Consider the following 26,621-nt stretch of genomic DNA (forward strand, 5'->3'; position numbering starts at 1 on the left):
AATAGAGAAAAAAGTGAAATTTCACAATGACACGTAGCTGAATGAGAGCTCACCATTCTTTTTGTTACCTCATAATTGCCTGCATAAAAACCCCACATATAGATCTACAAAGCAAGAGAACCCTATGCATAAAATGAAGGCAAGCTCATAGAAACAAACTCACATGCAACTCTCACACTTGAAATGGATACCACCTAATAATGGATACAACTCTCACACTTGAAATGGATACCACCTAATAATGTAGTAGGCCAACAAGGACTCTCATGCTTGATAATAACTTACTAATAAAAATGTAATTACCTGATAAGCAAACCTTCCTTATTAATGGAATAGGACTTGCTTTCTAGAAACTATTAACTCCAGGCCTTTGCATATATTACTAACTAGAAAAGTAGCCACCTATTTAAAATCCTGCCACACTTTAACATCCATGCATCGAATAGGTGCAAGGTGTTGTGTTAGATATGAATGCCAATAGATCTAAAAGACTACAAAAATGATTGACAAAGCAATAGTCCAAATTTAAGGCAAATTCATAAAATTAAAGAAATTCAAAACTAAAAAACCCAAAATATTTCTACCTTGGATCATACAAGATATTGACTTTATTTATTTATTTTGGGATCAATAATAATTATATATATTAATTGAAACTGTTCAAAAACTATAGTACAATCAAGTTAGAGCTACACTATCCATATTTACAACTCCTTAACTTCATTCAGAATTTTACATAAAAATTTCCATCTCTATTCTTCCATCAAAAAGCAGGATTGTTCCTAAGATATATGGTATCCCAAAAGTATGCTATCCTCCATCATAGCTTCTGTAGAGCATTCACAAGGGGACTGTTTTTGCAACATTCCCCCTTTCTTGGACCATATTTTAACAGTGGGTTTGGTTCCCACAGGGTTTTCTATAAAGGCAACAAAAGTATGATCAACCTGTTTTTCTTTGCGATACCACCTTAGAGTTTTTGGCCAAACTTCGGGGGCCTTTTCTTTCCTTCCCCCAACATCTCACCTGCAACATTGTTAGGAGTTTATTCCTAGTATGTTTGATGCTCACGAAGCACTGGGGCAGGATTCGGATCATATTCCTTTGCAAATTCTGAATCAACATATCCAGCTCAGAGCATCTTATCTTTATTCACATTGCACACAGACCAACACATATACACACACTTATGCATCAAGTCTGACTCTTGCAAATCAGTATATACAGCCTTCATAAATATAATTGCATTCAAACTCGATCAGATTTCCAACAAAATGTAGGCTTTGATGATATTAAAAACTAGACTAATATGTCATCTCACTGATTGACCATTTACCCAAGATCGAGTCCTCCCAGCATGTTTTCATACCCAAGCTCTTCTCTATCCATTTAAATATTTTGAACCATCAAGTACCTCTGACGGTAGTCCCAAAACACATGTTTACCATCTTCAAGTGATGACCTGCACCTTGGACAAATGCCAAAAAGAAGTCTCTAATGAATTTTCTAGCACTGACAAAAAAGATGTGCAGGCGTCTCCTCTCGAGTCCATGGACGAGCCGACGCCAATACTCTGCTTTCGTGCGCAGGCATCAAGTGTTAGGTCCGCCCACATGGGCATCTTTGGCTCCGCCCAACTCCACGGTGTCCACTCGGGCCTCTTGGACGCCGCCCATCAACGCCATGCTTCTGCAGCAGGCATCGCCTTCGCCCCTGCAGTTCTTCTTGGAAAGATCACATGGTTGTGGGTTCTGCACAGTAGCCTCTCCCAAACCTTCAAAGGAAAGCAGGCTGCCCTCTTCTGGACCAGGCCTCCATCATTTCATCAGACAAGGGCAGGCAGGTCCCTGTGAAGCTCATGATTTAAAGTAAGTGTAAAAAATGAACATTTGTAATTCTATATTTTTTTGTTGTTTCAAAAGTAAACCTTTTGTCCCTTTGTATGATTTTAATTTGCTTAATAGAAGTCTAAAAAAAGAGTAATCCCATGGTGATTTTTAAAATTGCATTTATTAAAAGCAAAAAAATTCTCAATTTCCAGCTCATGGTTCTGAGGGATTAATTACTTTAGATGCCAGAATTTGAGCCCTGTCGTGTTGCCAGGGTTTTTACCATGCTGGCAACTTTTTTCATTCATTATGGCTCATTTTATGGTGTTAACACAGTTTAAATGAAAATTTACATTTTCCTAAATTGATACTATCTTTAAAACAATCAAGATTCAAAAGAGAAACCACCCCCTCTCCCCCCCCCCAACCCACCCCACCATGCCCTCGTATTAAGCATGAAAAAATATACAAGAGGAAGATTTCAAACCAAGTAACTAGAAATCTCAACCAATCTAGTACCTTGTGTTGCCAACAAGGTCCCATACATGTGGGAGTGAAAAAAATGCCATAATCTCTCTCTCTCTCATAAATTGGCCGTGCTTTCTCTCGGTAGCCTTCGAACATCTTTGGATCCTGGCGCAAGTGGCCATGAGGGTGTGGATGATATCACTCCAAATCTTGCAAATGCACTATGATTCATAAACCAAATTGTCCTCAATGGCCTCAATGCATCTAGCCTTCCAAATGTGCTAGGCTGCAATACTTCTCGATTGATCATAATGGCTAGATCCATGACATTCCCCTCAAACTTGAGCTATGGCTCAACTGTGTCAGCCAAATGATAGCACCAAAAGAAATGTAAGCATCCTTCATCCTCCCAAGGAGATACGCTATTGCAGTCCAAATCCTCTATGCTTCCGTGCACCCCAATAAGCAATGGTAAACCTGTCTATGAAGCTCCTGCAGAACTTGACTCCGACAAGCAATCTCAACTGGTTGGTGGCAAGGCCACCAAGAAAGCCAAATAAAGGAGGATATCTGTGTCCTTGGCAAGAGTGCCACAGCCTCCTCCAAAAAGTCATGTGAATGTCAGGTGTGATACCATAAGCCTCCCGATGAGATCTAAGAGTAGGGACTCTTTGAATGTGTCTGAGAGCAATATGCCTGGTGTTCCGTAGAATACAACTGAAGCAAGGCATGCTTTTCATGGGGTTGGTAGCATCCCTCCAAGCCCACCTACCATACAACCAAAGGCTCCAACCATCTATGATTATCCCTAGGGTGGGATGTCGTGCAAGAAATGCCATGACCATTCTTAGAGGCTAATCTAGAAGGGGCAGCCAAGAAAAACATCAGTAGAGCCAGGACATGGAGCACAGAGTACAGTGAGGACTTGGAGAAGGACCCAGAAGATGTTGTCGGCTAAGGACAAAACCTATCGGCTGCGTTGGAGGCTGTCGGGAGCAAAGGATTTGCTATCGGCTGCATGAGGACCAGACGGCAGTGATTATGGACATAAAGAGATCCAATCGGGCAGCGCTGAAGAGCATTTAATGCATATTTGATTGGCCGACCAGCAGTCGGCCAGTATACCAAGTGTCCAAGAACCCTATAAATAGCAAAGTGTGCTCATAGTTTGATTCATTCATTCCTTTATGGGGATGGGTCCTTAGGGTCCAAGTAGGGACCGGATTTTGGTGATGTTTCACCTTTGCTCCATTCAGCCTCTCGAGAATATAATCAATTCGAGGCATCGGGAATCTGCTCTTGATAGTCAGCTTGTTGAGTGCACGATAATTGACACACAAACGGGAAGACCCATCTTTCTTCTTGACAAATAAGATCGGTGTTGCAAATGGCGACACGTTGGGGCGGATGAAGCCAGATTGCAACAATTCTTGGAGTTGGCGGTCCAACTCCGATTCCATTGCCTTGGAAAGGCGATACGGAAACTTGCTCGGGGGTTCCGAGCCTGGGAGGAGGTCAATCCTGTGGTCCTCTGGTCTAGACGGGGGGAGCTGGGGAGGGAGGCTGTCCCAAAGAAAAATCTTCTGGAACTTTTCATGGAGAACCGAGTACTTCTCGGAAGCATTGGCCACCGTCTGGGCTGTCTGGATGTAAATCATGGCACACTGTGCGCCTTTCCTGACTGATCGTTTAGCCTGCAAGTGGCTTATGAGCGGAAACTTCGGAATTCCTGGCTCACACTTAATAGTCACCGGGACGTTTGACACATTCCGATTGATCTGGAACGTGTGCTTGTCCCACTTGACATCAGGGAGAAACTTGTGAAACCACTGAATACCCAAAATTATGTCTGCTCCTACAAGAGGGGCAACCATAAAGTCACGCCCAAACTCTATGCCCTGAATCACTAACTTAGCACCTAGAGCTTCATACTTGACGCTCGTTGTCATACCCGTGCTAAAACCCTCAACCTGTTTGTCCACCAAAGTCCGCTCGAAACGGGTATGCTGTTCCGTGACTACATCCTCCGTGCTGCCCGCTGTCAAACAAGACAACGACTCTCTGGCCACCTATGTAGCCAAAGGACTTGAGCAATTCGTTGCGTTCATACTCCTGGTCATGGGTGCCCTTTTGCTTATCTTCGAGGTTCCTTGTGGATATCTTACCCTTAGACCATAACACGTAGCATCCCTCTGAGTGATCCACTGAACGAACGATTTATGGATGGTTTGAAATCATCCTTTGAGCTAATGTGCATGTACTCTGTCCCATGGTCTTTCTAATATGTGGTGTATGGCCATGATAGTGGAGACTTTCAAGTCTCAGACTCAGCAACAGGCGGCAAAGTCAAGGAGGTGTAGTTTAAGATTAAGGATGGTAAGGACAAGCCTAGTGGGGAGCTTCAGTGCCTTGCCTCACCCCTAAAGAATGTTGTGCCAATCAAGCCACCGGGCAATGTTTCTATTGTGACTCCATCGATTTTTTTGGAAAGCACTAATGGAAGAACCTGAAGAAGGAGAAATTTAAGGGCAAGGAGAAGTCTAAGGAGAAAGCCAGTTTGTCCGTTGTAGTAGTTCGATGACACTACCAGTATCTCTCGCCTCCCACTCCCTCAAGTATCACAACTCCTCTTCATTTTATTCGTTTTGTTATGGTCTCAGTTGTCCTTAGCCAGCATGGTACAAGCTGTGTTGAGGGACGATCCATTGGCATCTTGTGTCTGTACTCTTTGAATGGAGGAGCTTTAGTGGATATCATCTGATTTGGTTGAGTGGTTGAAGTTGCCTTCAATAGTGGACAACAATGGTCATGGCCACCGCTACAAGGGGCAAATGGAAGAAATCAAACCAGTTTCAGGTTGTCGAGACATTGGGGGTTGGATTGAATATCATACAGAATGCAGGCAGAATTTCAGAAATAAAGACAAAACCTCAAAATGCAGGTGGAGCCCTAAAACACAGGAAAAAACCTTAAACACAGAGAGAAACCCTAAAATGCAGCCAAAAACCCTAAAATATAGTGCATCCATGTGTGTGTGTGAGAGAGAGAGAAGACAAGAAGCAGATGCAATCCTTCGTTTAGCAAGAGTGACCCCCACAGATAAGGAACCTGTAAGACAACGCCATAGGAAAAGCTTTTGCTTGAGAGGCAATTTACTCCTCCATAAATTGCGAAGATTCTTTCGCCACCAAGCAAGTGATTTTGTCATATGCCAAAGAGAATTAGCATGTGAATGAATACATGGTGATGGCTGGAGGAGAGAGTATGTCGACCTAACCGTTAGGTCAGAAAGAACAACAGGACGAGAATTTGAGCCCACCGGGTGTAACTGCCAATCCTGTAATCTGTCCCTGTTAAATAAAGGAGGGATGGGAAGAAAAGGCTGCAACAAGTCAGCAATTTTCCCCCAAATGAACCTGTGATGCATGGCTAGTGGATAGGAAGCCATAGCCTGAGGGAAGGAAAGCATGGCCCCTTTTGAAATGGTGCCTCATTTGTTTTGGACGTGCTCCAGCACTAAGGCCTTCATCCGCAAAATTTCCATGTTACTTCGCCTTCGTTTCCCTAACTCTTTTTTTGGGAAACACTTTTGGTTTTTTGGCATACTCCCTACAACCACGGTCCATTACTCTTTACTTTTGTACTGGGTCAGATATTGGGCTTTCTGGACCATATGGCAGGATCACAACATGAGATTTTGGGAAACCGTTTTTGCAATCTTATCAGTATTTTAGAAGCTCCTTACGGCAATCTGTTTATGATGCTTGCCACCAAGGAGATCTTCATCAGTCATGCCTGGAAATAGTTTCTCTTTGCTTCTGATTTCCCGTTGAGGCTCTCCGTTTTGGAGACTCTCATGTAAATTTCTTTGATAATATACTGTTCATGGATTTACAAAAAAAAAAAAAAGTGAGAGAGAGAGAGAGAGAGAGAGAGAGAGAGAGAGAGAGAGAGAGAGAGAGAGAGAAAGAAAGAAAGAAAGAAAGATTTTATTAACGTCTTCCAAAAGACCGAACTCGGCCTATGAGACAAATCGGAGTACCTGTATGGGGTTATCCTCTGTCATCCCAACAAAATGAAAAAGTACTGAATAAAAAAGCTGAATCTGGGTGTGCAGGGGATGGAGCTCTATTACTAGGAGAATGCAAAGCTATATGCATGGAGTATACAATCATGATATGCAACCTAGCTAGCTCCATCCTGTACCATACTGGGGGTATAAAATGGTATACATCAGTGAAGGGGGTGTCCACAGCTCCCTGAAGAACATGCCTGGGTGTGCTCTGAAGCGAGCCAGTCGCTCCGCACCCTCTCTGTGAAACTGAGCTCTGATCTCTGTCATCTCTCTCTGGTATAGGCGTGGTGTCCGAAAGCCAGGTGTCCTCTGTCTCCTGCGGGCTCTAAGTGTCTCTGCTCTCTGGAGAGTAATTCCCTGCCGTGTAGGGGCTGGGAGGGGTATGGATCTCTGAAAAAATGTAGTAATCTGTGTCTGTCGCCCCCCCTCTGGAGCTGTCTGAGCCTGTAATAATGTCTCTCTGTGGCGCTGTATGTCTAGAATGTATCTCCCCAGTATGCGCTGGTCTGCTGTCTCAAAGATCTGGCGTAGGGAATGTGGCTCTCTGAATAAAATGGGATATCTCTCTCTGATGGCTGTATATGCTCTGCATCTGCATACATAATGCTCCTCACTCTCCACCTCCTCTCTGCACAATCTGCATACCCTCTCCTCTCGGGGGATCCGTGCTGCTCTGCCAGTCTCAATCTCCAATCGGTGTGATGAAACTCTGAGAGAGAGAGAGAAAGAAAGAAAGATTTTATTAACGTCTTCCAAAAGACCGAACTCGGCCTATGAGACAAATCGGAGTACCCGTATGGGGTATCCTCTGTCATCCCAACAAAATGAAAAAGTACTGAACAAAAAAGCTGAATCTGGGTGTGCAGGGGATGGAGCTCTACTACTAGGAGAATGCAAAGCTATATGCATGGAGTATACAATCATGATATGCAACCTAGCTAGCTCCATCCTGTACCATACTGGGGGTATAAAATGGTATACATCAGTGAAGGGGGTGTCCACAGCTCCCTGAAGAACATGCCTGGGTGTGCTCTAAAGCGAGCCAGTCGCTCCGTACCCTCTCTGTGAAACTGAGCTCTGATCTCTGTCATCTCTCTCTGGTATAGGCGTAGTGTTCGAAAGCCAGGTGTCCTCTGTCTCTTGCGGGCTCTAAGTATCTCTGCTCTCTGGAGAGTAATTCCGTGCCGTGTAGGGGCTGGGAGGGGGATGGATCTCTAAAAAAATGTAGTAATCTGTGTCTGTCGTTCCCCCTCTGGAGCTGTCTGAGCCTGTAATAATGTCTCTCTGTGGTGCTGTATGTTTAGAATGTATCTCCCCAGTATGCGTTGGTCTGCTGCCTCAAAGATCTGGCGTAGGGAATGTGGCTCTCTGAATAAAATGGGATATCTCTCTCTGATGGCTGTATATGCTCTGCATCTGCATACATAATGCTCCTCACTCTCCACCTCCTCTCTGCACGATCTGCATACCCTCTCCTCTCGGGGGATCCGTGCTGCTCTGCCAGTCTCAATCTCCAATCGGTGTGATGAAACTCTGAGCTGACCAATAGCCACTCGGGAGCCGTGTGGTAAAAAGCCCTCCATGTATCTAGGCCTCTCTATAAATCCATCATCAGTGATACTCATGAAGTGATCTCTGTAGTATAGCATCTTCGGTGGAAGAGGCTGTGTAGGCGATATCCATGTCTCTCGTGTATAGAGCTGCCATAGATCCTGTCTCAATACTCTGTTTCTCTCACTATGAGAGAGACGGATATGTGGTGCATCCCTGTCATACTGGAATGGTGGTAGATGATCCATGTCTAGGCCATGCTGTGAGAACCAATGTGTGACCTGTGCATACCATGATCCTCTGTCTCCTGCCTTAGCCAGCTGTCTAGATGCCTCAAAAGCTCTGTATGATAATCTGTCCTGTGGCATCTCTCTGAATCTGTCTAGCAGGCATATAGTCTGAAATATGGCCTCTACCATCATAGGAGGCGCAGCAAACTCTGCTCGGATAATGTCATGAGGTACTGACGGTTTGCTGCGTATCATGCGTGCCATCATGAGGGCCTGTGGTCTCTCTATATGTGTCCACCAATGGGTAGCAAGGCCTAGCGCCCATACTGCTGCTCCATACATCAATGCCGGTGTGACTAATGTGTCAAATAGCCACCCCTTCGTCCGGGGCTCTTGAAAATGCGCTTGGTGGCACTGTCTCTCTAGCATAGCCAATGCTGCATATCCCCGTGTCAATCTAGCTCTGGCTGCTGAACCCATGGTGAAGCGTGTGGCTGCTGCAGAGAAGGTAACCCCTAGGTACACGTATGATGTCACCACCTCCACCTGGCATCCTGCGAGAGTGAATGTCAGCTGACTCCTGCCCTGTCTCGATGTATGAAAGACCATAACCTTGGTTTTCCCAAGGTTCACAGTAAGACCCCTCTGTGTGCAGAAATCATGGAGTGCATGTAGAGAGAGAGAGAGAGAGAGAGAGAGAGAGAGAGAGAGAGAGAGAGAGAGAGAGAGAGAGAGAGAGGAGGCTGGAGCATTTCTTTTTTCAGTGCTGTGCAGGTTCCTTATCTTCCAGGGACCCTTACCAATGCTGTGGAGCAAGGCAGATTATACATCGAAACGTATGGATGCCAGATGAATGTCAGTGACTTGGAGATTGTGCTGGCAATCATGAAGAATGCTGGGTACACGGACATTGTTGAAAAGGCAGATGAGGCTGATGTAATTTTGATCAATACGTGTGCGATACGGGACAATGCAGAAAGCAAGGTCTGGCAGAGGTTGAATTATTTCAAACATCTCAAAAGCAGGTGGAAACAGAATGTTGTGTCGGGAAGTTTAAGGCCGGAAGTGGCTCCGAAGGTGGCTGTTTTGGGGTGCATGGCTGAGCGGCTGAAGGAGAAGCTTGTGGAGGCTAACAAGATGGTTGACGTAGTGTGTGGTCCAGATGCATATAGAGATTTGCCTCGCCTACTTGCTACGGTTGATCAAGGTCAAGCAGCAGTCAACACCTTGCTGTCGCTTGAGGAAACCTATGCAGATGTGACCCCAGTTCGCATCTCCAAAAACTCAGTATCAGCATTTGTATCTATCATGCGTGGCTGCAATAACATGTGCTCTTACTGCATAGTGCCATTTACTAGGGGGAGAGAGAGGTCAAGGCCAGTGAATTCTATCCTTGGTGAGGTTGGACAACTGTGGGAGCAAGGGGTGAAGGAAGTCATGCTACTTGGCCAGAATGTGAATAGTTATAATGATCTATCTGGTATATCTCCTAAGGATAATAAGGGGCCAGTTGAGAGGATCCATCCCTGGTATCACAGTACAGGTTTTTCTAGCATTTGTCGGAGCAAAGAAGACGGTTTGCGGTTTTCGGACCTACTAGATCACGTATCGGCTCGGTTTCCTGAAATGAGATTCCGTTTCACCTCTCCTCATCCGAAAGACTTCCCTGATGAGCTATTGTTTCTTATGCGTGAGCGCCCAAATGTGTGTAAAAGTGTTCACTTACCAGCCCAGAGTGGAAGCACACTGGTTTTGGAAAGGATGCGTCGAGGCTACACACGGGAAGCTTACCTGTCACTCGTAGAAAGGATCCGTTCTATCCTTCCAGATTCAAGTTTGAGCAGCGATTTTATTGCCGGTAAGCACTCTGCAGCACAGTTTGTAATGTGTACATGCATGCTAAGCTTTTGTGGATGAACGTCTTATGAGCTGAGCTGAATTGCATACTTTGAGTTAACATAAAGATGTAACATCTGTATTGTGAATGTTGTGATCCTAGTAGCTTCTAGTAGTAGTAAACTTGTCAAATAGAGCCCACAACTAAGCTTTTTTCATGTCTTTAAAAAAGATAACAGGTTAACCAGCACTAGTATGTGCTATATATACGTGTGTGGCCAGACTGACATCAGTAAAACAGGTTGACCAGCACTAGTATGTGCTACGCATACATCCGTAGCAAAATCATCAAAATCTATAGTTGACGTTTTCATTGTCCAGGCCGACCAGCGCTAGTAGGTGCTATATATATGCACATCAAAATCATCTGTGTTTCTCAATGTCCGACTTCACAGAGCGTTTCTTTGTAGAGGCGAAGTGCCAGTAGCCAGGAGTATAAAGTAGGCCACATGGTTGCAGTTGATGTTTTCACTCAGAAATATCATTTGTACTTGAATTCCAGTTGTAACACTTAATTCTTTTACAGAATACAGAGTAGTAGTTTAGAACTCTTATGTGTGATTCCGCTGCACGCTTTTCTATCTCTGAAAATCCTAGCACATAGGCACAAGTGTTTGACAGTTGGTATTGCTGGAGAACAAGCCTTATCCAAGTACAAAGTACGAAGGCATTTGAACCCACTCTTGTAAAAGAGACCAGATAAAAAGTAAAAAGGTTAAAGGTCAGAGAGCATCTGCCTTTGCAAAAATCAAGGAGCTGATTTAGGAGCTACCTAGCATCTAGGGGAGGTGGAGAGAATCATGGGCCCCTAATTCTCCCATTGGCAAAAAGTAAGCTGTATTAGCAGTTAAGAAGATTCTTGTAGTGGCCTATTTAATGGCACCATTCTCAATGTTAAACATGCAAGTATTTTCTATCATTTTATATTACTGTTTCTCAGTTGTATTGTTTTATCTATTACTCTCTCTCTCCTAAACACGCCATAATGTTTTTATTCAAGCCACCTCTTCCAGAAATTTGAGAGAAAGCGCGGTGAGAGGCCCTAGGACTGCCAGTGTCCTGTTGCTGCCAGAGTGCCCTTGACCTTGGGCATCTGGATCCTACGGCCTAGCCATGCGGTGTATGCAAAGAACGGGGTATCAGATTCTCCTCCTTGTTTGCAGGATCACACCAGGTCCACTCCCCTTGGTTCCACTAGGAAGGTGCGTCATGGGCCAGCTCTCCCAATTCCATAAACGCCAGAGTTTGTCCCTGATCACCTTGGCCGGAGGTGGGTCTATGTGCCACTCATGTGCATGGAATCCGATCACACTCACCCTTTGTAACGTGCATCCCTTGAAGTCCTCCAAGAGGGACTTTGATCTCACTAATCTACCTTGAGGTCCAATTGAAAAAGTGAGCAATGCGGAGCTCTGATCCACGCCATGAGTTGCCATGAGAATATCATGCATGGTAAACACTCCCAGCCACTGCGGAGGAAGAGGGTCTGGGGTCGGGGTCGGGGTCGGGGTCGGGGTCAGCCACTCTGGAGGAAAGGTAGAGTCCATGTCGAGGCTGAGTCTGTCTCTGCCCCCGATCCTAGTTAGGCCTCTCTCTTGAGCCACTAGGGGAAGTTGGCTGAATGCAAGCCAATCTCCAAGAGACGTAGCAGGTCCCATGCACAAAGCACATGAGGCCCGGCCCCTAGCATGTGACCACTAGGTAAACGGATCAAGGGGTTCTAAATCAAGGGCTGTCGAAAACACTTCTTGGAGGCTACCGAAATTGAATGTTGGAGGGCCGGCCATATGTTGGCTGCAAATCTGTCCTCAAAAGCTGGGCTAAAGCCATGGGTCCGCATCTCCGTGAAGATCCATCTCGTGCTTTGCAACCAAGCTCAGTGTACGGGCTGAAATCTTGGCCAAGAAGAAATCCTTCCATGGCTCGCCACATGGAAGAAGTACTCTAACAATCAACTTGCCTAATAGGGCATGGCTCTGAATGGCGGGGTCAATGATGTCGAGGTCCCCTTTGTGGTGCAGCTGTATGATCACTCTCCAGGCCACCTTGGCCTGGGCAGGCCTCCCATCACAGCCAACCCACAGAAAATTGCGGATGATCAACCGTTGAACCTGACCAATGTAGGCCCAAGAGAAGGCCCAGCAAGAAGTAACATACCACATGGTGGCAAGAAGAACCTGGTTCGCCACCACCACTCAGCCGGCCAAGGAAAGCCTTGTTGAACTCCAGTATAGAATGTGACTCGTGAGGATTATATTGTTAATCCCTCATATGGTGTACTAATTACTACTTAAGTACTTAACTTAGATAACAAGAGACTTCAGGAAAACACTTGAGAGAAGATTGAATTGGATTGATTAAACTGAGTACAATAGGTCTCTTATATAGGAGATGAAGAGACACATTTGAAGAGGCATGTCCTTTGACGAAAGGACATGACCATAGACGAAAGGATATAACTTTAGGCTAAGGGATGTGTCTATTCAATGACACAACCATTCATCAAGGGATACAACCATTCGTCGAAGGGATGTGGCTATTCGATGAAGAGGTACATCCTTTGGCGAAGAGTCGCAACTAGTCGAGGGTAGGGGTTCCCTTGGCTGGTTACTCTTTGCATCTGCAACAGGAATCAGCAATGAAGAGAGGATCTGATACATACATACGTCACAATCGTGACATTCCCTCCCATTTAAAATAAAACCCATGTGTCAAATGATAGACATCCGTTTGTCAAAGAACTCCTGAAGAAGATTAGGGTACTGCTGCATGTCTTCAGCTGTTTGCCAAGTGGAATTAGACTCATCCAATCCATCCACTTCACAAGAAATTCTGTAGTCAACTTTATTCTTGTTTCCTTCTATCGCACGTCAAGAATTACTTCTGGAACAAGGATAATATGGTCATCTTCAATTTCTGGTACATATGAAGATAAGTCTGGAACAGGCGAATCTCCTTGAACATATTGTCTGAGCCAAGAAAGTGAAAAGTCGGATGAACCTTCCCCCCATGAAGGTGGAAGTTCCAACTTGTAACTGACAACTGAATTTTTCTTAAGAATCTTGAAAGGCCCATAGAAGCGAGGTCGCAACTTTGGAAAAACTGACTTCACTGTTTTGTAGCGGTGAGGTGCCACATACAACAAGACCAAATCTCCTTCTTGAAAATCTGCATGTCGACGATCCTTGTTGGCCTGTTTTTGATATTTTTATTGCACATGGACCAATTTATCTCGAACTTGCACAAGCACATCTTGCATCTCTTGAACCAACTGATCTGAATGCCACTTTGTGTTGTAAAACAAAGTTTGTAGGCACAAGAGGAGTATGCCCATATGCTGCTTGAAATGGAGTTAATCCAATTGCTGAATGATGGGAATTATTATAAGCAAATTCCACGAGTGGCAAATAATCTTCCCATGATGCCAAATGGGATTGAATGTAATGTCGAATCATTTCTTCCAAAATCTGATTGACTCTTTCAGTCTGTCCATCTGTTTGAGAATGATAGGCTGAACTGAACAACAAATTCGTGCCAAGAGATTTGAACAAAGACGTCCAAAAATGTCTAGTGAACTTTGGATCTCTGTCAGAGATGATGGTCTTCGGCAAACCATGCAATTTGAAGACATGTTGCACGAACAATGGTGTCACATCTGGGGCTGAAGCAGCTTTCTTGCAAGGAATGAAATGCGCCATTTCGGAAAATCGATCAACCACCACAAGAATCTGAGCATTGCCTTTGGATGAACGAGGCAAAGTGGTAATAAAATCCATACTGATACTTTCCCATCTCTCATTGGGAACTGGCAACGGTTGAAGTAACCCTTGAGGAAGTTGTCGAGAGGCTTTCATTATCTGACACGAATGACAAGCTTTGACAAATTTGATAACATCTTGCTGCATCTGAGGCCAGAAGTATGTAGCAGACAAAAGCCAATATGTCTTGTTGATACTAGGATGAGCAGCATAAGGAACTTCATGATGCTCTTGAATGAGAATCTTCCGCAACGAAGTACTGTGAGGCACACAAATGCGATCAGAAAAGAACAGCAATTCATCTATGATGGTGTAGGTTGTAAACATGCTCATTTCTGCAAGACTGGGATTAGAAGATTTGAGAGCACGGAATGCATCTCCAAAATCTCTATCAGTCAAATACTCATTTTTGAAACAAGCAGGGATTTCCATTTTGCACATCTGTGATGGCAAAATTAGTGGCTCGAGGCATGCGGCTCAAAGCATCTGTAACCACATTCTGAAGACCAAGAACATACTGGATAGTCATGTGGGAATTAGCCAAGAATTCAACCCATCGACCTTGTCGAGAGTTCATTACTGGCTGAGTGAAACGGGCGCCGGAGGAAAAGTTCCTGGGAGGATGCTTGTAATCACTAATGCGCTCGACATACGAGATTGCTTCATCCAGGGTGGCAGGATTGTACTTATGGACTTCGTCTTGGATCGTGGGTTCAAGCCCGTCAATGAAGCTATGAAGCTGATCAGAGGGACTCTATCTCGAGAGCCAGTTTTTGAAACTTTGAGATGTACGCGGCCACGGAGCCAGTTTGACTCAGGCGGTGGAGAGAAGACCTGGCATGAAAGTTCGCATTTGCAGGCTCAAAAGCCTTGGGAAGAGCACGCTGGAATTTATCCCACGTCGGAGTAGACTTGCCATGTGAAATCCTGCATCGCCACCAAAGGAAGGCGGTATCTTTCAAGAGGGTACTGGCCAATGCCACCTTTTTATTTTCGGGCAATTCGTTATTTGAGAAATAAACCTCCATCTTGTAGAGCCAGTGATCGATTAACCGCTTATCGCGGCGGCCATTGTAGGGCTCAGGTAACTTGATATCCATCTTTCTTGTCTGTGCTGTGGTCATTAATTTATACAAAAGTTTGAGTTCAACATTGTCTACCCTGCCATGTAGCAAACGACTACCACCACCGGCAGCAGGGAGGGGGGTAATCCAGGTATGCATCAAGGGTTCCCTCTCTGAAACACACACGGTGCGTGTATGGGTGTGGATTTTTTTTTAATTTTTTATTTATAACATCACCGTGGGCAAAGATTTACGCCAAGTCCACCATCGCTCCGGTGCTTCCATACAACACCAAGAAGAGGGGTGGACGAGGGAGTGCCGCGGAGAGGGTGAGCGCTTCACAACCCACGGGTAGGAAAAAATTTTGCTCTGATACCACTGTGAGGATTATATTGTTAATCCCTCATATGGTGTACTAATTACTACTTAAGTACTTAACTTAGATAACAAGAGACTTTAGGAAAACACTTGAGAGAAGATTGAATTGGAGATTAAATTGAGTACAATAGGTCTCTTATATAGGAGATGAAGAGACACATTTGAAGAGGCATGTCCTTTGACGAAAGGACATGACCATAGACGAAAGGATACAATTTTAGGCTAAGGGATGTGTCTATTCGATGTAGAGGCACAACCATTCATCAAGGGATACAACCATTCGTCGAAGGGATGTGGCTATTCGATGAAGAGGTACATCCTTTGGCGAAGAGTCGCAACCAGTCGAGGGTAGGGGTTCCCTGGGCTGGTTACTCTTTGCATCTGCAACAGGAATTAGCAATGAAGAGAGGATCTGATACATACATACGTCACAATCGTGACATAGAAGCTTCTTCCGAATGCTCAGAAGAAGAGGGGCTAACTGTTGCTCTGGGGAGATATCGATGCCAACCTGGCATCCAAGATTACGGACTAGAGTGCCCCTCGGGATCCACTGGAAAGCCTCAACTGGACGCCAAGGTGGGGCGGGTGGAGAGCCAACCCAAAATGCCAATGACTTGTGCCAGTTGATCTACACTCCTAATGCGTGACAAGATCTCTATCGCCTCTGCAAATCTCTAAAGGTTTTCCACATCTCTGAATAAGTATGTTGCTGTGTCATCTCTGAACTCTTAGCAGCTCCTCCAGAGTACGGATGGGGAGACGCAATCCTTGGAGCCCAGTCTCCTGAGCTGAGAGAAAAATGCTCATGGCCTCGATGACAAATAGAAAGAAATAGGGTGTTAGAGGGCAGCCCTGTTGGACCAAGTGAGAAAGAGGAAATCTGTCACCTCTCACTCCCTAAATGAGAACCTGACTGTGAGAGGCCGTGTAAAGTCCAGAAACACCACGGATCCACTCCTTTGGAAAACCCATCCGGTACAGCGTGCCCTCCAGAAAGCCCTAGTCAACTCTATTATAGGCTTTCTCGAAATCCAGAAGGAGCACAATGAGATCCTGTTGCCGCATCTTAGCTGAAGCTGTCGCCTCCCAGAAAGTGAAGATGTTGTCCTCCGATCCTGAACAAAACGTGTCTGAGTATCATGAATCAAGTTGGGGAGGAAGGCCCGAAGTCTCCGGCTGATTGCCTTGGCCAAAATCTTGTAGGTGGTCTTGAGGAGGGTGATGGGTCTCCACTGCCGAATCTCCAATCTGTCACCGCCCTCTTTAGGAATCAAGTGAATCAGACCCTCTAAAAGTCTCTTTGGCATGGCACCCGTGGTCATAATCTCGTTGAAGGTTGCTCTAAGGCCACCTTTCATATGAGATCCTAATGATCAAGAAAAAAGGAGTCTGGAAACCCGTTGACTCGCGGGCATTTACCCCTAGGAAGAGGCCATCAAGGGCTCTCACATGGGGGGTTTTTAGAAACGATAGATCCATCCTGGCCTTGCAACCTGTGGATACCATCTCTCTGCCTGTGGGTGTCTGCACTTGAGCAGTGTGGGCTACTACTAGTTGGGCAGCCCGGGGCAAACTGTCAGAAGCAGCTTGTGAAGCACGTTTTAAGGGACTTGTTCAATATCTCACATGTTCCCAGAATTTCTGCAGCAAAGGCGAGAGGAAGATTAAGAATCAGATCTTCAGAGAGCTTCGGCATCTAACAGCAGCATTGGGCTAAAATCAGAGAGATTACCTTTGTAGATAGAGAACATTTGGTTGTATTTTTCTTTGTACGCAGTACAAGGAATAGACTGGGGTACTTGTGACTTCCGTTGTTCATTCTATGTCTGTTAACACTTGCATTACAGAAAGAGAGCTAGAACCACCTGCCTAGCGACCCTCACACACCCCTCCTCTCCCCTCTGAGCACTACACCGTAGCCCCCTTTCTTGCCTATGCTGTCCCCTCTCCTTTGTGTGGCTACTGCCCGAGCATCCTCTGCCTTGACAAACCACAAACCAACCCCCCCCCCCCCCCCTTTCCCCTTAAAACTGCGCGCGGGGAATCTTTTGCCCCATACCACTGTCTCCTGTGCCTGCTCGTTCCCTACTTTTTCCCCCTCATCCCCAGTAGCTGGTCAGCCTACTTAAGGGGAGGTCAGCCTGCTGCAGACCTACCTGACCAGCCTACAGCCCCACTAGTACTGGCCAACCTGCCTGTACACCCGACCTACGCCTCTACCAACAGGCCTAATTGCTGGACTTGTGTCCAGGCTGCCCGTTCAGACCTGACCAGCCTGGGCCCCTTGTTCCGACTAACAAGGATGCCTGTTGTTGGTGCTGTCCAATGTGTGGTTATTTCACGGGGGACGGGGTGTGTGTAAAGTTGAACACAAGGACAAAAGAGGGAGGTAGTGGAAGAAGATAAGATAGGCAAGAGAGGAAGTCAGTGCATGAAAGAGGAGGGAGAATGCATGTATGCAGGTCTCTTTCATTCAAGGCATATCCAAGTGGTTATTGCTGTGCATGGCAGCCAGAACGCATACTGTAAACTAGCATGCATAATTTTGTTCTCCAAATATTGCCTCATTTTTTTTTTCCGGAAAAACGATTAAGGCTACAAAGCTCACCTCACAAGGAGGGATAAAAAAACACACACTGAACGCCTGAGCTCCACCCCCGTGGCTGGCCGCTCTCTGGGGGGGGCTACCTAGTAGTACATGTGGGAGGTGAGAAAAGCCAAACTGGAGGCCTATAGTGCCAAGTGACATCCTCGCCCCTCGCGATGAGGAAAGGGCCAGGTTGCCAAGTGCGGAGGAAAGCCTTGCGGCGACCTCTCATGCGATCCGAGTCGCCCTGAAGCTTCCCCCAGTGTGTGAATGATGTCCACCCAGAGGGCCTGTATGACCTCCGCCGGTGGAGTCGCCTGGCGGTCAATGGCCTCCCTGCATCGGGCTCTCCATATGTGCCAAGCCGTCATGCTGCTGATCATCTCCCATCTGTGCCCGTCTCCCTCCTGAGGGACTGCCGAAGAGAAGTCTGGCGTCGGAACCACCGCCATCGCCCTGTCAGAGACCTGGATGGTCGTACTGCCAGGGACGTCCTCATATCCAAGGGCCGGGCCATTGTCCGTGGCCCAAGCCACCGCACCCCACGTCACCAGCATCTCACCTGGCGAGCCTGCAAAAACCATCCTGAGAGCGCTGTGCCAGACCTGCTGTGCCTGTGGGCAATCCCATAAGCAGTGCCACTGCGACTCCTGTGCATGGCCGCACCGAGGGCAGGACGCTGGGTGTCTGCCAAAAGCTAGCCAAGCCCCCACAGCCAGTCCTCTATGCGCTGTGAGCCAGAGAAAAAGCGTCACCTTCCGGGGCCGGAAGCTGGCCCAAAGGCGCTGCCAGAAGTCCCTAAGAAAGGCAGGGGAGAGCCCCTGTCGCCGCCAATGCTCGGCCGCCGCCGGGGTGCTCGCTATCCTGTGCCTCTGAATCCGCCGCCCCAGCCTCGCTGTGTACTGAAAAAAGGGGATGCCTGGGCTGGTAGGGGCCGAGTAGGGATCTCGCCAAAACCACTCACCTGGATCCCACTGAAGGCGAATAAGAGGCCTGCTGTCCCAAGCCCATAATCTCCAAGAACAGTCCTCCCCTATCGAGGCCGGTGAGGGGTCTACATGCCACTGTCTCTGATGAAAGCCGACCCCCTCTGAAAAATACAACCCTGGAGCTCATCCAAATCTAGTCGTGTCCTCTGAAGCTGGCCACCCTCTCCCACCTCGAAAGTGAGTGGGGCGGCTCTCTCCGCTGTGCCGCAGACCGCTAGAAGGATCTCATGCCGAGTGAAGACGCCTATCCATTGTGGAGGTGGAGGGTCCTGTACTGGGGTCCGCTACTCCCGGGGGATGGCCAACTCAATGTCCTGTCTCATCAACTCTCTGCCCCTCATCCCACTGAGTCTCCTCTCCTGAGCCTCTAGAGGCAGCTGCTGAAAACAAATCCAGTCATCTAAGGACTGGGCTGGGCCGGAGCTCAACGGGCCCCACGACACGTGAGACCGCGATCCAACCATATGGCCACCGGGAAGTCGGATCAAGGGGTTCCAGATCAATGGCTGCCTCAGGCGCTCCTCATCGGTGCCCGGGGGAGTCTGGAAGAGTGACGGCCTCAGATGCGCCCAGGCCCTCAGAAGGCTAGCTGCAAAACGCTCCTCGAAGCCAAGGCCCACTCCTCTGGATCGCTGCTCTGTAAAGATCCACCTGATGCTGGGGGTCTAGGGGCCGCTAAGAGAAGGAGTGCGGCTGAGCATCCTGGAAGCAAGAAACTCCTTCCACGGCTCAGCGCCTGGTAGGAGGCCACGAACCACCAACTTGCCAAGCAAAGCTCGTCTTTGGCAAATAGGATCAACAATGCCCAGGCCGCCTCTCTCCCTCGGCTGAGTGATCACAGCCCATGCCACCTTGGCCCTGGCGGGCCGCCCGTCGCCACCGGACCAAAGAAAGTTCCTGATGAGCCTCTGCACCTGGCCAATGCACGCCCGAGAGAAGGCCCAGCAAGAAGTGATGTACCACATGGTAGCAAGCAGAACCTGGTTGGCCACAACTACTCGGCCAGCCAGAGATAAACGAGCGGTACTCCAATACAGAAGCTTCTTTCGAATGCTCAGAAGAAGGGGGGCTATCTGCTGCTCCGGAGATATGTCAATGCCCACATAGCATCCCAAATAGCGCACTGTAGTGCCGGGGGGCAGCCACTAAAAACCATCAACTGGTCTCCAGGTCGGGGGGGGGCATAGAACTGACCCACAACCCACACGACTTGTGCCAGTTGATCAAAGCGCCCGAAGCTCTGCAAAACCTGTCCATGGCTGAGGCGAAGCGGCGGAGGTTCTCCTCTCCTCCCTGAAGATAGACAGCAGTGTCATCCGCAAACTCCGAGTCTAGGAGCTCCTCCGAGGTGCGGATGGGGAGCTGGAGGCCCCGCAAACCTGTATCCTGTGCCGTCAAAAAAGTGCTCATGGCCTCCGCCACAAAAAGAAAAAGAAAGGGCGCCAAGGGGCACCCCTGCCGCACCGAGCGCGAGAGCTGGAACCTCTCTCCGCGCACGCCCTGTATCAGCACCTGGCTATGAGCCGATGTGTAGAGTGCAGAGACCCCACGGATCCACTGAGGGGGAAGCCCATCCTCTCCATAGTGCCTTCCAAGAAGGCCCAGTCCACCCGATCATATGCCTTCTCGAAGTCGAGAAGGAGCACTGCCAGATCCTCCTGCCGAAATCTAGCCAAAGCCTTAGCCTCCCAGAAAGAGAAGATGTTATCCAGGATGCTCCTATCCTGGATGAAGCCTGTCTGCGTGGAGTGGATGATGTCTGGAAGGTGAGGCTGAAGCCGCCTGCTGATCGCCTTAGCTAGGACCTTGTAGGCCGTGCCTAGCAAGGTGATCGGTCTCCACTGTCTAATCTCCAGTCTGTCTCCTCCCTCTTTGGGGATCAAGTGAATCAACCCCTCTGCCATGCTGTCCGGCATGACTCCCGACTCCATAATCTCCTGGAATGCCAATCTGAAACCCCTATGTAAGAGACCCCAGTACCTCTGGAAGAAAGCCAGTGAGAGACCGTCCTCTCCTGGGCATTTGCCCCGAGGAAGTGCCTGAAGAGCCTCCTCCAGTTCCGTATCCGAGAAGGGGGAGAGAAGGGAGTGCTGCAGATGGGCCGGCACAACCGGTCTCATGAAGCTCCAGACTGCCTCCCAAGCCTCTCTCACCCTGTCATCTGGTGGCTCAGCAGAGAGCAGATCCCTGTAAAAATCTGTGGCTATCGCCCGAACCCTGGGGGGATCCACCACAACCTGGCCATCAGCCTGCCGAAGACGCCTGAGACCCTCTCGTCTGAAGCGAGGCCCTGTCGCCTCAAAGAAATCTCGAGTCACTCTGTCTCCAGCCTGTGTCCAAAAATAAGCCCGAGCATGGAATCGGAACTCCACCCTCCTCTCCTCGATGGATCTGATCTCTGTGCGAGCTGACTCCATCTGCTCTGAGATCCAAGGGCTCGTAGGATCCCTCTCCTGGAGTCTCTGAAGGGACGCTAGACTCCTCCGCAGGCTCCTGTCCTGCTCTCTGAAGGCCTCCAGACGGTCCAGGGCAGCCTGTCTGAGCATCCGACTGATCTCTTGCAAGCCCCTGGCAAGATCGCTGGCTGCCGATCCTCTCCTGAACTGCAGCTCCTGCCAGACCTGCTCAACTCTGGTCGCAATCTCGGGCTCCTCTATGAGACAATCTGGAATCCGGATGCTCTGGCCTCGCTCTCCTCTCGTAGGGTCCTCGATCTGGAGAAGCACTGGAAAGTGGTCTGAAAACGAGGAGCCTGCAAGTATGCCCACAGTGCCACCTCTATCACAAGCCCACTCATCAATGTAAAACCTGTCGATGCGGGAAAGGTTAACTCCTGTGGCCCGTCTATCCGAGCGCGAGAAAGATAAACTCCCCTGCAACCTACCAAACTCCGGGAGAGTCCACGGATCCTGGCCTCTCACCTGCAGCACTAGTTCCTCCCAGGCAGCGAGCTCCGGCCCATGAATGGCCCCATCCTGTCCTCTGCATCCTCCAGCATGTTGCAATCCCCCCCTAGGCACCAGTGGTCTGCCAAGGGGAGGGACTGCCTAATGGTGCTCCAGAACTCGGCTCTCCCGGTCGCCCCATTAGGGGCGTAGAAGTTGAGGAAGCCAATGCGGTCTTCCCCAACCCGAAGGATGATCCACTGCGCTCGACCCTGGACCAGAGTGCCAGAATCCACAACCTCGGATAGAAGCTGCTCGCTGACTGAGATGCATACTCACCCTGGTTCCCCTGGGAGCCATATGCCGGTGACCAAAAAGTGTGACTTTTGCCTGGCAAGATCTTCCCGTAGGTGCGGGTACGCCCGTCAGAAAGGAGGTGCTCCTGGATGAAAAGGATATCTATGGGTCCTCCAACGAGAGCCCTCTGGATTTTCCTGGCGAAGTCTGCCCCGACCAATGTAGCAGCGATGTCCACCGAGACCTGGATGTTCCATGAGAGGATCCTCATGGATGAGCTATGGCAAGTGAAGCAGCGCCACTGGCTCACCCCTCTCAGCCGGCCCGGATGATCTGCCCTCCACTCTGTGAGTCTTGGGCGCCGGCTTGGAGGGAGAATAGTCACTGTCTGTCCGGGTGCGGAGTCTCTCCAAAAAGAGGGTGACCTGTCTCTGTGTCCAGCCCCACTCCGCCTTCGCCCTGTCCAGGGCATAGGCGTGAGACCAATCCTCTGCATATATGTATCTAAAGGTAGGCTGCACCCTCGGGGCGGCATGGAGGAGAATCAGTAGCACCGCCTCAACTGAGGTGTGGACCGGATCCACCCGCCAATCTCCTATACCAAACAAGCTCATGCGGGCTGAGTGTAATCGGGTCTGCAATAGGTCCGTGAGCCCAAGTCACTGAAGTGGTGAGAAAACTCCAGTATCTGATCACGCAAAACTTCCTCTACAGAGTGCAATCCCATGCTGTGTCTGGGGCAACACTGAGAGGAAAGGAGAAGGCCACCATGCTGCTCACCACTGAAGGAGAACGAGAGGGATGGCACACCACGCAAACTCGCAAGGGCGCGACCAGTGTCTCGAACGGGCCAGCATCCAGCTGGAGACACCTGAAAAAACCGTAATCCACTGGGAGCCCCATCACTCGCGGGGGCCCCCCAGGGGAGGCTGGAGAGAACTCTGTGGCGGGCGAAGCTAGGATCGCCATCTCCACCAGCCCAGAGTGGCGGTGGAACAGCCGCTGGACTAAACTCTGGCCTACCCAGCTGCGCTGCCCCGGGGCAGTGGGTGGTCTGGCAAAGTATCCTGGAGAGGCCGAGGGAGGGATGGGGGCTCGCGGAGAGGAGGGGGGAGAGCGAGGAGAGGATGGAGAGGCATCTGCCAGAGGATAGGTGTCAGGGGGGCCGCCGGGGAGGCGGGAGGGGGGGGGGCTGGGGGGGGAGAGGGGAGTGCTCTCCGGGTGAGGGGAAGAGGAGCCGGGGGGTCGCACAGTGCGGCCCAGGATCCTCAGGAATCTGCTCCACGGAGGGGGTGGGGCCCCCCGCGGGGGGAGGCGGGAGCGGGGTCTCCACGTGGAGGCTCCACCGGCGGCCTCAACGGGCACTGAGTCTGAATCCTCGTCCATCGGGGTGGGACCTGGTGGCTGCCTATCCCTGACTGGAGCATAAGTGCGGGTAGGTGCCTGGACGCCAGCCGGAGTCGCCTGTCCGCCAGCCGGAGCTGCCTGCTGGCGTCTGCGACGGTCCCTGCGGGCCGGGCGTTTCCGCCGGCGAACCTCCTGCCATCCCCGAGCCTCCTGGGTCTGCGCGGCATCCTCCGCCGGGCCTGCTCGTCAGATGATGGCGCCTGCTGAGGCGAGCCAGGGATGTCCGGTCTCTGAGGTGGATGGCCACCCCTCGGGTCTCCTGTAGGGGGTCCAGAGGCGGCATAGCGTGAAGGATGAACCCCCTTGCGGGGACAGGCGCGTGCGAGATGGCCCATCTCCCGACAGGTGTAGCACTGGCCGGGGAGGCCCGAATACTCCACGTGCTGTATCAGATGTCCTCCAGAAAGACAAGGGAGGAGGATCGTCTTCGGGAGGGACTCCGGTGACAGAACCACAACACGAATGGCCGGGAGTCCTGCTGCCCGAGCTATCACTGAAGCCGCTGTCTGAGGCGTCTCCACCACCTGCCCGAACGCCTTGCCAATGGATGACAAGAGGGGCAAGTACTCCCTACGGAGTCCAGGAAAGCAGATAGTGATGGGAAAACCTGTCGCGCCTGCTAGCGGGTCAGAAGCGGGGTCGAAACCGTGAGTCCATCGCGCCAGGAACGCCCGGGAAGAGCGGAGGGCAATGGGGCTCCGAGCTAGCACCATCTGAGCTGCCTGGGGGGACTCGAAATCCACCTGGTAGTAGCCACGTCCCAAAAATCTGCGCTGACGATCTTGGGAGGCACGCCAACAAGGCTGCCTTGCAGAAGGTCGCGAAGCTCTCTCCGCATCGGACGGCTACCCACTATCTTGCAGACCAAGGAGGAGGCCTCAAGAGCGGATACTGTGGAAACAAACAACTGATGATCTTCAGCTGTGAACTCCAGACGGAGACCGGAATCGGCAGGGGTCGTCGGAGCGGCTTCCATGGAGTCCTCCAGAGGGAAAAGGCCAGAAACCGGGGTCACCAACGGGAGGGACACAGCCCTGCGAGGAAAAGGAGAGGCGAAAGGTTACAGGATAGCGGGGGCGGGGCGGGGGGGGGGGGGGGGGGGGGGGGGGGGGGGGGGGGGGGCTGAGGGCGGGGGAGCTAGCGTGGGGGGAGGGGCGAGACGGAAGGGGAGGAGAGGGAGAAGGCGGGGGGGAAGAGCCGCGCAGCGGAGGAGAAGGCGGAGGGGGCGGAGATGGCGGGGGAGAGAAGCGAGGCGGAGGAGAAGGCGGCGTGGGGGGTAGAGAGGCGGGGGAAGAGATGGCGGGGGGGGGGGGGGGAAGGCGGGGGAGGAACGTGGAAGGAGGCGGAGGAGGAGAAGGCGGGGGGGGAAAGAAGGCGGGGGAGGATGCGAGGAAGGAGGCGGGGGAGGATGCGAGGAGGAAGGCGGGGGGAGCGATGGCGGGGGAGGATGCGAGGCAGAAGGCGGGGAGAGATGGCGAGGAAGGGTGCGAGGAAGGAGGCGGGGGAGAGGACGGAGGAGAAGGCGGGGGACAGGCGGGGGAGAGAGGGGGCGCGACGGCGAGAAGCAGCGGGAGGGGGGGAGGCGGAGCTCGCAGGCGCAGATCACAGTCTGACTATTCGATTACTTCAATGACCTCCCAAATATTGCCTCGTTTGTATCAGGAGCTTTTAGAATCTGTCTGACAGAGTTGTAGGCCAAGTGATTGAAGGTTTCACCCAGGACGCGCCCGGGGGGGGGGGGGGGGGGGGGGATTCTTGGGTTCGAGCCTCCCCAAGGGCTACCTGAAGGCACCACTGTCTACGGATAGGTTTTTAGACTGCCTACGGGTGGGGCTTCTCTACGCGCCTATGGGCGGGGAAAATTTTTTCACTGCTGCAGGATCTCACTTTGGGAAAAAAAAAGTTTTTAGAATTTCCTTGTTTTTTTTTTTGTACCTGTTGGTTGTGTTCTTTTTCTGAAGCTTCATCAATGCTGCTGCAGGATTTTGTGGCGAGACTGAAGAAGACCATGCAGATACTCTCAGCCTAATCAAGACAGTTGGTTATGATATGGCCTACATGTTTGCATACAGCCGTCGTGAGAAAACACATGCTCACAGGAAATATGAAGATGATGTGCCAGAGGCAGTCAAACAGAGACGGCTGTCTGAGATGATTGACACGTTCCGTCGGGCAACGGTTCCAAGGTTTGAGTCTCAAATTGGCTCCACCCAATTGGTATTGGTCACCGGACCAAACAAACGAGATCCAACGGAGTGGATTGGGCACAGTGACAAAGGTCATAAGGTGATCTTTCCAAACAAGTCTTTGCCTCTTACCATCTCTACTCCTGATAAGGACGACATGCTGGGAGGTACACCCGCTGCAGTGTGTTGTGGGGTCCATCAAGACCCAAGGCCAGGGGATTACGTTGAAGTGAAAATTTTGCAGACGAGTGCAGCCTCACTGCGAGGTTACCCACTTGTTCGCACGGATCTTAAGAGCTTTTTTTTGAAATCCTTACCAACTTCTGAGATAACACTCCAGAGTGTGAGTTGTGGTTGAAGGTTATGGATTGGAAGTTTGTATGGTTTTGCTCGAGCAACTTCAATAAAGAAAAGTCTAGGTTCATGCAAAAATGAGGCTATTTCTTTAAGAGTACCTTGGCTTGAGAAGGAAGTCTAGGGTTTGGTGTGTTGCATGTTTACAACAACAGTATGCCTGGAAGCACAAGTTTCAAAGCAAGCATGCATAGGATTAAGTGATTGATTGTAATGGGCTGTGTGGCTGTGTCAAGAAGGGAGCGCTACTAAATTAGTGGATGCACATGCTTGGATACTGCATTATGGTCTGAATCACCAATTCTACATGGTACATCCTAGTGTGAGACAATGCCATTTTTGAGTAGGGTTTGGTGTCCCATGGAGCCCGAACAAGGGAATGATGTCCAATGGTCATTGAATCCATGTCCCTCCCATCTCCCATATCGTAAGATGGCAAGTGTATGCTTTCCAACCAATTGGTTTTCTCAGTATATACTCTCTCAAAACTGATGATGAAATTTTGGATCATGATTTCCTCTTTCTATGGTCAAGTTTTGATGATTGGTGCACACTGCTTAAACATTGATGTCTTTATTCGATGGCAATCAGCTTGTGAGGTGTTGCCACAGGAATTGCTAGGTACATTACAAAAAATGAGGCACGAGTAGGTTTGGGCTTGCAA

General features: G+C 49.7%; 1 protein-coding gene across 2 annotated transcripts; it reads left to right on the forward strand.

The window, feature by feature from the left end:
- The first annotated feature begins 1,260 nt into the window (after positions 1-1,260).
- Positions 1,261-26,218, forward strand: LOC147615001 (Methylthiotransferase). Of its 2 annotated transcripts, none has more exons than XM_086780283.1 (3): positions 1,261-1,868; positions 8,918-10,011; positions 25,399-26,218. In XM_086780283.1, the coding sequence occupies exons 1-3, from the start codon at positions 1,498-1,500 to the stop codon at positions 25,959-25,961; spliced, it is 2,028 nt and encodes a 675-aa protein (XP_086636409.1). In that variant the 5' UTR covers positions 1,261-1,497; the 3' UTR covers positions 25,962-26,218. The 2 variants fall into 2 exon arrangements, with proteins under 2 accessions (XP_086636409.1, XP_086636410.1); XM_086780284.1 differs by having other exon boundaries at positions 1,732-1,868; positions 8,928-10,011.
- Positions 26,219-26,621: the final 403 nt, after the last annotated feature.

This window comes from Cibotium barometz, chromosome 41, assembly GCF_041138505.1.
Source record: "Cibotium barometz isolate CiBa-2024 chromosome 41, ASM4113850v1, whole genome shotgun sequence".
NCBI lineage: Eukaryota > Viridiplantae > Streptophyta > Polypodiopsida > Cyatheales > Cibotiaceae > Cibotium > Cibotium barometz.